Source organism: Manacus vitellinus, unplaced genomic scaffold, assembly GCF_001715985.3.
Source record: "Manacus vitellinus isolate BGI_N305 unplaced genomic scaffold, ASM171598v3 scaffold_44_pilon, whole genome shotgun sequence".
NCBI classification, from domain to species: domain Eukaryota; kingdom Metazoa; phylum Chordata; class Aves; order Passeriformes; family Pipridae; genus Manacus; species Manacus vitellinus.
The window spans coordinates 3,292,077-3,306,716 of NW_021940565.1; the positions used below are offsets into that span (position 1 = coordinate 3,292,077).

The 14,640-nt window shown below is 45.2% G+C and overlaps 1 protein-coding gene across 1 annotated transcript; it reads right to left on the reverse strand.

Annotated features, from left to right (window-relative positions):
- Nucleotides 1–493: 493 nt before the first annotated feature.
- TADA1 (transcriptional adaptor 1) lies at nucleotides 494–14,608 on the reverse strand (the record flags this gene model as incomplete). The annotated part of the gene is made up of 7 exons (XM_018079124.3): nucleotides 494–936; nucleotides 1,809–1,971; nucleotides 2,904–3,055; nucleotides 4,044–4,253; nucleotides 6,712–6,809; nucleotides 13,666–13,731; nucleotides 14,476–14,608. Coding segments are annotated over 7 exons (975 nt in total), but the record flags the coding sequence as incomplete, so codon positions are not given.
- Nucleotides 14,609–14,640: the final 32 nt, after the last annotated feature.

Sequence of the window (14,640 nt, forward strand, 5' to 3'; positions counted from 1 at the left end):
CTCAGGGACAGTCAAGCTGCCTGCTGGGATGGCTCCATCATTACCTGTACTGACAGCACAGAAGGTGCCTCTCATCACAGGTCCAACAACTCCTGAAGATCTGATCAGTACTACAAAGCAGGGGTGAGTCAAGGACTAGGCTGGTAGGAAAACATTACTCACAAGTCTGATTTTATTGTGTGTTTTTATAACTGGGGAGAGATTCCTATGACAGTCCAAAAGACAGGCTAGAAAAGACCTTTCCTATTTTGCCTTGTTTTCTCAGTTTCTAACCAGAAGTTCCCCTGGCAGAAAAGAAACAATGTCAGCTTACAGAGTTGCTCGTCTTCACAAGAGCCCACCCTGTTACCAGTTAAATGAAAAGGAACCCACCAGGTGCAACAGAAGCTGGACAAGGCCCCTGGAGTGCAAGCTCAGGAGAGAAACTACCTGAGAGGGGAGGGCAAGGAGACAGATTCCTCGCACTCACAAAAGAAAACAAAAGCAAATTTTATTTAAAACCAACATTTTCCACTCACATTTATTTTTACTAAAAACAGTCTTCGCAAACAAATATCTTGCTGCTTCTTTCCAATTCAGTGGGATTGCTGCAAGTACTCCATGGCACATGACTCTGAGGAAGCAGAGAAAGTGTCCCACAGCTCAGTCATATTTCCATAGGAAAAGGCGACTCATAACTTATGTCATCCTTGAAATGCTGACATGGGTTTGCAAGAAGCATCCGAATGACAAGTCCCAGGAACAGGGCTGCAGCCACTTGAGGGCTGACACAGCTGCCCAGCTCTAGCAGAGGAGAAGGCCCTCCTTCGCTGCCAGGCGCTGCCGATGGATCTTATCCTGCTGTAGCTCCTCATGGTTTGGATGCCAGAGTTTCATGACGATTCTCTCGATGTTTAGAGCATAGACAGTGTGTGCAGGAATAACTTCTTTGTGCACCTGGAAACACATGTTAGCAGACAACATGTTTCACGCTTTCATACACGTTTCCTTATGTTGCCCAGGGAATAACCTCCCTCTACCACAGGATGCTCCGAGTGCCAGCCCTGCAGAGTGGGAATGCAGGCTGTCTCACATGGAGAGCTGCTTCCTGCCAGCACTGCCACACCAGCCACCACAGCACAGTCACCTGTCACACCACTTTGGAAGGGAGTAGCATGGTAAGGAAATCATTGTTTGGCTCTTGGGATGACAATCAGTAATTTGTCATCAAACCCTTAGAAACAACAATTCTACCTGACTAAACATGAGATGAATGCTTGATTACAGTTCTGTGATCTGTCTTCACAGCTGTGAGACAAAATGCCAAGGCCTGTTCACAACAGCAGAGATCATCAAGGTGGAATTTCTCACAGTGAATTTTAGATATTCAAAGCAGTCTCGATGTCCCCAGAGCTGCCAGAGCAGGAGGGAACCACAGGAATAAATCTCCACCGAAGAATCCACCCAGCCTACCTCAGATATGGTTAGAGTGATCATAGCTAACCCACTGCAGGAGCCTGCATGCCAGGACCAAATATTCCTCTAAGTACCAGGTAGAACATGAGGAGTAAGAAGGGAAATGCCAGGCAAGTTATTTTGCTGCAGCACTGTCAAAATCTGTCTAGATCAGTTCTGATATAATCACTGCAGTCTTGCTGCAGAGGTGTGAGACAAGGATCTCCTCATCAGCCCTCTGACCAAGGGGAGCAGAAGAGGCATTAAACCATGAGCTGACTATGTTACCCAACACCTAACAGTGGGAACAAATCAAAGGCAAGGAATTGTAAATCTCAGAGGGAAAGAGACTACAGGAGGAGAAATCAGCTCACCTGTAAGGCCTCGAAAAGGTCGTACATGTTGACTGGCGGGAGGGAGGCTGGCAGGGTGTCCCCAGAGCAGGCCAGGAGCAGGGCTGCCTGCTGCTCAGCATCGTCAGGAGGGGGCTGCGGGGTCAGGCTCTGACCAGCTGAGGGTGTCACGCTGCTCGGAGGGCTGGGGGCAGAGCAGGCAGGAAAACGTTCCAGTCACCAAAACACCACCAGCTTTGGGAGTCACACAGCAGGGGCCTGGCCCCAGGGCTTGTTTTTCTGTATCAGTTGACTTAAACCATGTGTACATAAAGTTCTTCCAGCTCTAATAAAAATTTCTTTGAAATTCCAGTTTAATAGAAACAGCGCAGACTGATCCTCAACATGCCTCAACCCTGCTTAAGTGATCTCCATTGTGCAACTTGTGTTATTTACAGTCAACAGTTTTTACCCACCATAAAAATTAAGGCACACGCAACATTAAATTGAAACATTGGCCATTAGGCAGAGTTGTTTGCAGTGTTATAATCAAACTTTAAAGCACTCACAACCTCCTGTCAACTGCTGGAAGCTGCCACAGACAAACACAACTGCCTTCTCATACACACACATGCTGTCAGATGCACAGCACAAGCTGTTTGACATTGAGACTCGAAACACAAGGACCCTGAAGCTCTGCTAACTGGAAAGTCATGCCAAGGAACCATAAATACATTTGGATGCAGGAGTGACAGGATGGCAGTGTGCTGCAGGTTCTCATTGACATTTCAGTCCTATGGCACAACAGCTGTGCCCCCCCCAAAAACAGAGTTCTTCTGCCCAGGGGCAGTTTCCCTGAGAGCAGCAGAATTCCTCTGTTATTAAAGTTTCCAAAAAGCAATAATAAATAAACTGATAGACAAGTCCAGGTAAGGAAGAGAGACCTAACACCAACCTAAAGTCCACTGCTGAGAAATCCCCATATTCTCCCTCCCTGTTTAGCTGTACATCCTCCATGCCATACCTTTCTAGTGTGTGAAAGTTAAACACCATTAACACATCCTACTAAGTAAAAGGAGAAACTGAACCATGGAGTGAATTCAGGACTAGCAAAATCCATTTAAATTAGCTCCTTACCACTCAATTAAATTGTTATAAGCAACAACACTGTTCTTCAGATATGGTTGAGGGTTGACATTGCTTCCAAAGGCGTACTTGAAATGGCCATCCCTCAGACGATAGGCTTTCCGCCTGGATATCACGGATGTCAGAATGTCCTTAAGATGGTTCTGCAACAGAAGACAATCTTATTACATGTGCTGATTGATTCACTCATGGCTAGAAATGCTTCACCAATTGGCAAGATAGAAATAGTGCTGCTATGACCACAGGGACCCAAAGATGGAAGGGAACCAGTATGTGGACAGGTTACAGTATGTTTGTGGGAGTACTGTAAGCATCAGCCTGTGAACTGTACTTTAATACATGATGTGCTGCTTCAAATGTCAAAGGGGTTTCTTAAATGCTAGGAAATTCCCAACCTCTGATCCCTCTGATAAAAGGTTAAGACTTCATAACTGACGCTAGATGTTACACTTGAACTGAAATACAGGCCCTGAAACAACAGTGAAAAGCCACCACACTCAGGCTTTTTCACTTGCCTGAGAAGTGCTGGAGAAGCAACAGTCTGAAGAAACAAGCAGACAACTTCTTAATTTGGCCTCACTCCCAGAAGGGGAATTCAGGTTGGCCTCCACATCCCATGTGTAGAAAATCATTCACACACCAACGCTCCAAGCAGTGGCTGTGTCATTCCTGGGATAGGCCAAGTGATGCACCACTGATGGCCAAGACCAGCAGGTGCTTCACCTGCAGGTATCACCCAATCATGTCGCTTCACGTCCAGGCCAGACACTTGTGCCTGCAACGGATTACTTTTTATAGAATTGTTCCAACTGGCACTCCCATTCTGTCCCTTCTTTTAAGTGACAGGAACAGCATTTTCCAAAACAGCTACTTAGGCACGCCTGGAGTTCTTCACGTACAAGTACTTCAAAATTAACACTTGCAGGCAGAAGCCCAAGACTTCTAGGACACCACAAATCTGGAAGACTTTTAATCCTCGCCTAACTCTGAGCCAAACAGGCAATTAAAGAATAGTCGGAGAAGCAGGTTTTCTCCTCACATTGAGGCACCCCCCACCCCAAACTGCAAACAGAGCCTTGTGCTGCAGGTGTCAGGAGACCACCACTGCTGCCCTGCCCAGCCCGGCCTCACCTCCACAGCATAAACAACCGCGGTCACCGCCTCCTCCGTGACATTGTCCAGCCCGTGCTCATATGCAGTTACAATCATCCTTCCTTCTAACTGCCCACGTGTGGGAAGCATCATGGTGTGAGAACACAGCTTCAAATCGTCATCCTCCTGAGGATCCTTTGCCACAAACTGCTGGGCTCCCGACAGCGGATTCTGAGGCTGGAACCGGTGCTGTCATGGACACAGCGTTAAAGCGTAAGATAATATTCATTCAGACCCTTTGGTTCATCAAGGGGACATCCCTTCTCCAGTCAGAAAGCATATACCTATAAAAATGTACTGCAGAGCGATACTACTTCCCAGAACACTCTCCCAACCCCCACTGATTTGTGACTAAAGAAGTTTCTAAGTCAGTGTTAGTTGTCCTTTAATTAAACAGACCATGAACTTGTCCAGCAGCACCCCAAACCACCTAAACTTTGGGTATCCACAACATACTGCAGCAAGAAAATCTACAGTGTAAAAACACAACACATGAACAGTCACCTGCCCTGGTCTGCTCTGCACCTTCCACCTGCTAGATTCATTTTACTCTCCTAAAAGTCCCAAAAATGTGGTCAGTCACTGTCCTTACCTCCTTTCATGCTATCCAAGCCAGTGAGTGGACTTTCACATCTCTCAGACACCTCCTTCTAGGCTGAAGTGTTTTCATCTACTTAGTAATTTCTTGTACAAAAGGGTATATTTTTACAGAATAACAATAGGGTTTACATCAAGATTAAAAACCATGATCCTAGATTTGTGTGATTGATTCTTACATCCTCTAAAGCTTTAAACTTAGCTCAATTCCAGTCCTGAAATTCATAATCTAGTTTTCCTGTGCACTTTCACTACTCTAAGCAGAGCTGTGTTACTAAGCAGCCACTGATTCTGAGATGGATTATGACTATTTTTCAGAACTGACTCTGTTATTTAGGGAAAAAACCCACCACAGAACAGGAATTCACACCACAGCGTGGCAACCCCCATTTCCCAGGCCACATGTATTCCAGAACAAATCCCCTGCTGCATTGTGTCTCAAGCTCTGAGTGCCTGTGGTGGCTCCTTAGCAGATGGGAATAATTGATCCTTGAGCCCAGATATGTGCTTGGCCTTAACCCACAAGGGAACAAGGCTTATCATGTACTCCCCACAACTCCTGTCCCTCTACTCTCCAAGTCACAGATCCAGTGGCTCTGGAATAGAGATTGCTACAAGGCTCTTATGGGGCACCAGGACAAAGACATACTTTAAATATGAACAATGAATATACAGCAAAATGGATCTCTCACATCTTAGTTTCAGGAGAGACACACGGGCTGCTCTAGTCAAAGGACAGTGCGGCATTTAACTCAGAGTGAAAAACCAATCCACCCACTACTGATGTGAAAGCAGATTTCCCTCCCCATGATTCTGAAGACTTATGGTTTCATTACAGGAAAGCCACATGCCCAAAAGGACCTTCAAAATGTAAGCCTCTCTCAAGAGGAATGTGGTCTGGGAGAGCAGAAAGCAACTGGAATGAACCTGTGGTCATTCACAGCTGTTATTCTGACCAGCAAGGGAAACATCAAGGCACTTCCAAGTTCACACTACTTAGGAATTCCACTAGTAACACACAAGCCTGTTCATCATAACATACACTAAACACAGTACTTAGTGCCAAGCATTCCTGAACACGTGTATAAACACACACTAGAAATCTGCTGTATCATAGGGGTATTGAGTAAATACATTCCACTACATCACAACTTGCTTCTCAAACTCTCATTTACTTGCTACTGAAAAGTTACAGTGAAGTTTTAAGACAGAAAGGTAATAGCCTGCCATCAGAATTCAGGTCACAGCTGTGAGCACTGCAAAGTATTTCCACAGTTTCTAAATACAGTGAGCCTTCAGCTGGACTCACATCCCTCTGGAACACTAGTCTCTGAAGCACACATACACAGTGCCTAATTATAGTCCCTAGAAGGGCAGTATCCAAGGTAAGCTCACCTCTCTCAGCATAGGAACAGGAGGTTTCATATGCTCACTTTTCTCCCCTATTCCCAGCCCCTTCTTTCTTTGCAATAGCATTGGCATACATCCAACTGCAATCCAGCTGAATAAACCCGCAAGAAAAACTTGGGGGGTGGGGTCTTTTCTGCTTTGTTAAGTTTTCTGCTTGCCAGAGAACTGAACCAGATCAGATGTGCTCAGGTACCCAATAAATCTGGCTCAATAAAAGACAGACACTCTTCCTTTCAACACACTTTTCATTCAGTTTGAACCACCTTATCAAATCCCGCCTGTTGAAGACAGTGTCCCATCCCAAATCTGTCACACCAGGTGCCCTCCACTCCGGTCTGGTAGCACAGAAACTGCAGAACAGGTGTGTGTCAGTACTGGATGGACATACAGAGCCTTCACTGCAAAGTCAACTGCATCTTGAGCATTTCTGTGCCACCCACCACAAGACAGCATCTTTGCAAGGCATTTTCCACCCTGAAACAGCTTGACCTTCTACAAACATCCCGCCCAACAACTATCTTACTTCTAACATTTCGGACAGCAGAGCTAATCACAGAACTCTGCCTGACTGCCTGAATAAATAGGAAATCACTTGTTTTAAGAATTCAGCAGATGTGTAAAGAGAACCACAGGCACTTACATCAAACTTCTGGCGAACCGAAGAAATCTTTTTCTTTCCCTTTGGTTTTCCAGGTTTAGTTGCGGAGCCACCTGGCCATGGTAGGGATCCGGCACCTTCTACAAATTGAAAACAAAAAGAACCACTCTGTTGATGTTGCTGATTTAGGACCAGGACAAAACTGTCCACACAGGAAAAACCTTAACATTTGGCCCCTAGCTAAGACTCAAATCAAAATCAACAGCCATAGCTCAGAGGAAGGTCTTCTGGGGGGAGAACACTTTTGGCAGCCCTTCCCTGCTGTTGTCAGCCCTCTGCTAGCTTTTACCCACTCATGACCCACCACTTAAGTAGAAATTTCTGTCCACACACCACATAAAACCCATGTTGGAAGGAGAGAGATAAGCACAGCCTCCAAAGAAAGTCAAAAGGAAGGAATAAGCCATTTGTTCAATCAGGAAGATAATTAAGAGCTCGCCGGGAGGAGGATTCTCTTCCCACCAGCTCCTGGATCATGTCAGATGCTAAACATCTGGATTGAGCTGTCCAGCTCCCCAGTTCTCCATCTGCTTCAGCAAGCTTTGTCATCGACCCTTATTAAACATCACAGCTGCTTGTTCTGTTACACCAAGGGGAAGAACTGCACAGGCCAGTGAGCCCAGGAGCTTGTGACTGAACAAAACTGGCAAAGAGCTGAAAAAGAGATTACTGTTTAGTACCGATAAATAAATACATTTGGTCACATCACATTGAAGGGACTGCTCAAAAGCCCACACCATATGCTGTATGACAGCTACAGCTACACCTACAGTAAGCCAAATCACATCCTGACAATCACACAGCTCTCAGCAAGGACAGCCAAGCAAACTTCCTGCTGACAGCATCTGTGAACAGTTAGTTCCTTCAGGAACACCGGTGTTTAAAGAGAACGTTGCACTGGATGTGTGTGCACTTGCTGACACTGAACAAGTGCAACGCAGAGACTGGAGAGCCCTCTCGTGGCTACAGAGGAAGTGTCTGCTTTGTCTCTCCAGTATCCTCCTCCCTTGGTTTTGCTCCTTTTCCTCCGGAGCAAAGCATGCCCTGTGCTGAGTGCCTGTCCACCTCCAGGTGGCTTGGACAACTCTGCTCTTCAGTGCTTCAGTCACCTCCGAAGGGGAGGCCAGAGCTCTGCTGCCAGGCTGAGCTGACAGTTCTGGTTCTCTGCTGCTACCACGGCTCACACCAGCTTCACACCAGTCTGTGTGATTACCCTCAGCTCCTCCAACCACGTTTAACTTGCTGTAATCAGGAACGGTGTTTGTTTTGCTGTAATCAGGAATTCATAAATACAGTTATACTACGGTCGTGTTTATAGGGAATGAGGCTGGCTAGAAGTCCTGGGCTATGGGGAACTTCCCACACTCACAGCTGGAGAACAAGCACAGTGTTCTCTACCATGAAAAAAAAAATTAACACATGACTTTAAGGGTCTGACTAAACTAGAGGATCCAAGTAAAGCTTTTGAATGGTCAGCTGCTAAGAAGGAATTAGAAATGACCTACATAAACAGAGATGGCACATTCTCCCTATATAAAAAAAAGTTTACCAAGAAGTTTAGCTACATACTATTAGATGGGTGAAAATTACTAGGCTACAAACACTGTTGTCAAAATCCACTGGTCTATCATAAGAAATTAAAAGATAATAAATAAAAACTCTCCAAAAATCATAAAGCTGGTGTCACTACTCATCACTGCATCACAGGTGAGGCCCCAATGAGGGGACAAGTGAAAGCACCATGGACAATCATCTCAAGGACCACACTTGCCTGTCATCAAGATCTTGGGGCTTAAATCTTATGATTTAACATAATAATGCTATTTCTCTCAGAAGATGCTTTGCTCTTTACAGGTGAGTCCTTTCTTTCTCCTCTTCTCCTCCATAGCAGCTCAGACCTCTTCTAGCCAGGGTGGATTAGATGTGTTAAGGACAGACACTGAAATTACCTGTCCCATTCCAGAGTTTCAATAAAAGCACACCTCTAGCTCACAATGTCACTCCACCCCAGACCCTTCCTCCTTGTCAGAAGTCTTACACAGCTCCTTCACAGCACCACTTGTGACAGTATCCTCTGCTGTGTGACCAGAGAAAGTGCAACAGATGGAGATGGAAATAGCAAACACCATTTTATCTAGCAGTATATTACAGATTAATAGTTTACAGCCATGTCCAAACTTTTAAAATACTTCTTTAAAAAAATAATACAACAGCTTTTATACTAAATAGCAACTAAATGTTAGGCTTACACAGTAGATCTGAAAGATGCAATTAATTGATACTCAACCTGCACAATTAACAAGAACTTAGCCAGGCTAAGTTTACAGCAATGAGAAGGTGAGATACAATCTCTTATTTCCCACTATAATGAGCCCAGAGCAGAGTTTTTTTCGGCTCCTTTTCCAGGTTTTCGTATTACCAAGCCTGACTCGCACTAGATGAAGAAAGCAAAATTTCCCTGTAGCATTCTAAGAAAACCAGTACTTGCCTTCCTGGCCACAAATGACAGGCTGGGCCAGCTCAGGCATGAAACTTCAGAGATATCAGCATCTTTTATTTAACCTTGCTAGCAAAGGAATCAGACTTTAACAAGCCACAGCAATGTCTGCTGCTCTGCCTTCAAAGATCAGCCACAGATAAGAACGTGTTTCTAAGAGCTGCCTCGTCTGCACAGCACCATCACGATGGCAACAGCCAGTCCAGAGCGCGTCAGATTTTCCCAACGTGCTGCACCAGCATGAGAAAAGGACAAAGACACTGAGAAAGTCACTACAAAGAAAAGCAGCCAGGCACAGGAAACGTGCATTTCCCACCCTTGTTCATTTGATATTCAGTTGAGGGAGGGGGTTGTTTGTTTGTTTTAATCTTGCAGGGACGAGGGTTTGGTTCGATATTCCACTGATATTCTGGGTCAGATATTCTGCTGACCCTCCTCTGCCAACAACTCACGCTCCCATTTTCTTCCTTTTTCTCCCTTCTTAGCTCTCCGGAGAGAAGTAGAAACACAAGGAACCTGATTCCACCTCACAGCTGGAAGCCCTTCAATCGAAGTCTGTGGACAAGCCTTTATTGTATCACTTTATTGTGATACAATAAAGTGGTCCTGTTATTCCAGCACCAGTTACAAGTCACCGAACCACCTCTTTTTAATTGGCTCCAGATCATAGTAAATAAATTAAACCCTTACATCATTAACTCAAGTGCTTGCAATTGTCTCAATTTTATTAACATTTAGCTAAGAAAAGAAGTAACAGTTCAAAGCAAGATACACATTAACTTAAGAAATCTTATTAACCTGAGTGCTTGCAACTGTCCAACAAACAAGATAAGCTTAGTGAGCAAGTCCATGCAATGTCAAGAAAAGATTTAAACTGGAATTCCTCTTGATGGAATTTTTGGGGGAAAAAAAGTCCCAGTGTGCAGATTCAGGCTGGAATAAAGTTATTTTTTTCCATAGCAGCTTGTATGGGGCCGTGTTTTGGATTTGTGCCGAGAACAGTGTTGATAACACAGGAGTGTTTTTGTTACTGCTGTGCAGGACTTGCACAGAGCCAAGGTCTGTTGTGCCTCTCACACCACTCCACCAGTGAGGGGGCTGGGGGTGCACAAAAAGCTGGGAGGGGACACAGCCAGGAGAGCTGACCCCAACTGATCCAAGGGATATTCCACTCCATGTGGCATCATGCTCAACATATAAAGCTGGGGGAAGTGGAAGGAAGCGGGGGGACATTCACAGTGATGGCATTTGTGTTCCCAAGTCACTGTTACGTGTGATGGAGCCCAGCTGTACTGGAGATGGCTGAACATCTGCCTGTCCACAGGCAGGGGTGAATGAATTCCATGGTTTGCTTTGCTGGCATGCACGGCTTTTGCTTTACCTACTAAACTCCCTTCACCTCAACCCACGAGTTTTCTCACTTTCACCCTCCTCATTTTCTCCCCCTCCCATCAGTTGGAGCAAGAGGCTCTGTGGGGCTGAGCTGCTGGGGTTACACCATGACACCCAGATGTAAAAGGTCAGAAAAGCACTTCTGAAAATACTGGTAAGAGAAGAATACCAAAGAAAACAATTTTCTTATACTGGGGAGTGTGCCACCCCACTCAGGCTGGTATAGCCAGCTAACATCACTCTAGTATTTTGGATAGCATGTTTCTGGGAAATTCCTCTCTTCAGGCACTTTCACAGCTTCCCACCTATGCTACAGCTTGGTGCCACTCCAGTATTTACGGGTGTCTTCATAAACATGGCTGTCAGAGGGAACAACACCACCCATTTTTCAAAAGGGCAGAGGAGTCGGATTTAGGATAGCTCAGGATCCTGCTGTGTCCTCACTGGAGCCCAGCAGGAATTTAAGCAACTGGTCATCCTTCACATTAGAATAGATAATGCACTTCCTCTCCACCACCAAGTCCTAAACATCCCATGCCATACAAGCTGTGGAACTGGGATTTGAAGTTTGTGTGACTACCAGCCAAAGCAGATGAGAGGGGAAAATGCAAAGTGTTCTCAGAAAGGGTCACATTCACCAAGTGCTCCCCTAAATCTCAGGTGGAGCCACTACTACCAGAGGCAGCAAAACTGGCATCAGGTAGGTTAGCATGGTTCAACATACACTATAATCACTCATTAAAAATATCTTCCCCAAGGTTTCCTATTCCAAATGCCACAATATCAAGTATAGTTTCAACACTGACCACATAATTAGTCTTTTAATACAAAACAACATCTTAAGGATGGTTCTTTCCCTTTGTCTCTGTCACACTAAGGTGGAAAGTACATGCATCAGCAGCCCTTGTGATGGCATGCCAAGTGCAAACACACTTCTTTACAGCTACTTGTTTCCACGGATCATGAATAAACACCTTCTACCCAAAAGACAGCAGTGGAGACAAAAGCTTGTTAGCTTTCCATTCTCATGTGGACCAAAAAAAAAAAAAAAAGAGAGGAAAAACCAAACAAACCATAACACAAAAATAGCAGGTGTCAGACTGACATCTAGGGGAAGAAGAAATCTAGACATTAACACTACTTGTACTGCACTTTCCTGGGCTTGCATATAAAATCCACTACACTACACACAGCTGACAGGCAAGAAAAGTTTGCCTGTAACAGATCTACCAGTCAGCAGCCCAAAGAGAGGTGTCTCAGTACAGATTAGGTCCCAAATAGCTGGCAAACTCTGCAATGATCTGAGGAGAGCAAAACGGAGGTTCTAGAAGGGATTGTTAGCTCCAGAGCACTAAACCATGTCTTTAAGAACACCCACAAACTATTAAACTGACTTATTTCAAGCTGGTTTGTGCAACCTGTGGACACAGAGCCAACCAAAGCCTGCCTGGAAGCCCTGGAGGTGACCAGCCCTCAGGAAGGACCCTGGCCAGCCGGCACACCACTACATGCTGTCACTGACCTATTGAACCACTATGAAGAGGGTTCTTCAAGGGCTCCTGAACAGAGAAAGCTGCAATGGGACAAGAGGAAAAGACCTCACAAGGACTTGCAATTAAAAAGGGTCTGGCAGGAAATAATGAGCATATGGAAGGCACCTGTGGAGTAGCACAGTGCTTTGTGCTGGGGCTCCTGCCTTTAACACATTCCTAAACAGCCTTGAAAAAGGGGACACCTGGGAGAGTTTGCTGACAAATCCTGACCAGAGAGCTGCAAAAGAGCTGCCATGACTAACTGACCGGATAAAGAAACAAAGGACATTCAACACAGTTAAGCACAGAGTATGCACACAGGGAAAAACAACCCCAACCTCAGTCACATGGCAATGGGCTCTCACTTGAGCACTGCCACTCAGAAACAAGACCTCTGAGTTATGATCTTCACCCCAACACTCACAGCAGCTCAGTGCTGACATCAGAGAACACAACCACTCTCTCCCTCCCCCTCCTCATTTAAACTCAGCTCCTTCAATCACTCTTCTTGTGCTTTCTTTTTATAATCCAGCTGCAAGCATTCTAAGACAAAAGCAAGGAGCAGCAAGATTTAGACAGAAGCCTTCTGATTTACATGAGTGCAGACCCCCAAAGGGACCAAGTCTGGGACTCACAAGGTGTTCACAAAGTTCAATCAAGAACAAACAAAGCAAGTTTGGAGGTGGGGAAGGTTAGCATTTAATTAGCACAGATGGTATAATTAAGGACCAGCTGTGAGTATCCATAATTTTTTCAGTTTTTCCTTCCTCTAGTTACAACAGGTATTATAGAAACTGGTAATCTCTCTTCTCAAAAAACTCATCTCTAAGGTCTCAGGCCTTGAGAGCTGTAACAATTTTCTCTCTTACTACACAGCAGTTTCATATCTTGCATTGCAGCTCAACTGCCCTGCTATCACATCTCTGGATTGAGAGTTCTTTTGAAAACCAAACAAAACGTACTTTGCAGCCTTGAGGAAAGCCATTCTAGACTCTTACAAAGTTAAAATGTTATTCTAGATGCTCACAGAGTTAAAATGTTAACTATCTGCAGAAGGTTGGGTTAATTGGCCATAGCTCAGTCAATGCTCCCAGTAAGCATTTTTCTATCAGATAAGCACTTGGAAATAAGATCAGTCAGGAATATCCAGTTCTCCAAAATTATACCCCCAGCAATGAGAAGAACAAAGTTCAGAGGAGAGAGGAAGCAGTAAGCAAAGCAGATCAAAGAGAATGCTGCATCTCCCTTTCCTCTTCAGTCCACAGCAGACACCTAACCCAGAAATCAAACCAGCTTATCTCAGGCCATCCAGCGTCAGCTCTAACCAAGCATACACAGCTTAGTCATGAAAGCACCTCTGCTGAAATCAGCTGGATCACTACTTTGCTACCCTTTTGCCTGTCTGGCAAAAACCCCAGGAATATTAAGGCTCAGAAAATCGGAGTACTCTGTACAATCCCACCAAACACACATAGGGCACACACTGAGTGTTTAATGAGGCTTTTTGACACTTACCTGGTGCAGAAACCAGGATCTGGCATCGGGTAAGAATAGCCAGGAGGAAATCGTTGTGGGAGTGGACTGTGTAGAGAGAGACAGCCCATTAGCAACACATCAGTGCCCAGAGGCACCCCATCAAAGCCATCCTAAAGTACCTCCCTAAGCTTCTCCACAGTTGTGTTCTCCCCACAGTGCTACAAAGGCACAACTTTCAACACAAAAAGTAGTTTTGAGAGTTTTTTTTCTGCTGGACCCGGAATCTGCTAGTAGGACACCAACAAAAATGCTACTGACACTACACACAGCATGGCAACAATTGTGTGGCTTCTCAGTGTTCCACATGCTCAAACCCAGTACTACAGCACACTGTATGAAACATCGGGTGCATTCTCCCAGTCAAAGGAGGAGCAGCTGTCCCTCCTGCAGTGCAGACACCTGGCTGCAGGGCTCTTGGTTTTGCTAGAAAATCCACCAGGAAAAGCCAGCCCCAGGAAGCTGAAGTCAAGTCAAATACGTTCTAGATAAAAGGCAACTTCCTTGCAGAGAGTTACTGAAAACAGAGTAATTGTGCACTATAAAAAGTGAAGGCAAATTTCATAGGTAAGATCAGAGGTTACAGGATCCTCTTTGGAGTCTGAGCATCCCAAATACCTTATCCTTCCCTGCAGGGATCAAGAATGTGGAAGCCAGGACCCCCCCACAATGACTTCGGCAATGCCCACCCAATGCTTGCAGACCTGAGGTGAGGATGAAGGAATCTCACCCTTCAGCACTCCCACCTGCCACCCTTAAAGGCCAGGGAGGACCTGCCAGCTGCAAACTCACCCAGGTGAATCTGGGATTCCCTCCCGCACTTCAGCCACACCACCAGCTCAGTCCTAATCAAAGGGAAAGTACGGAAAGCACTGGGACTCCACAGGACATAAAGAAGTGGCTTTTTAGTTGGTGGAACATCTTTTTTTTTTACCTTTTCACCATATTTACACAAGG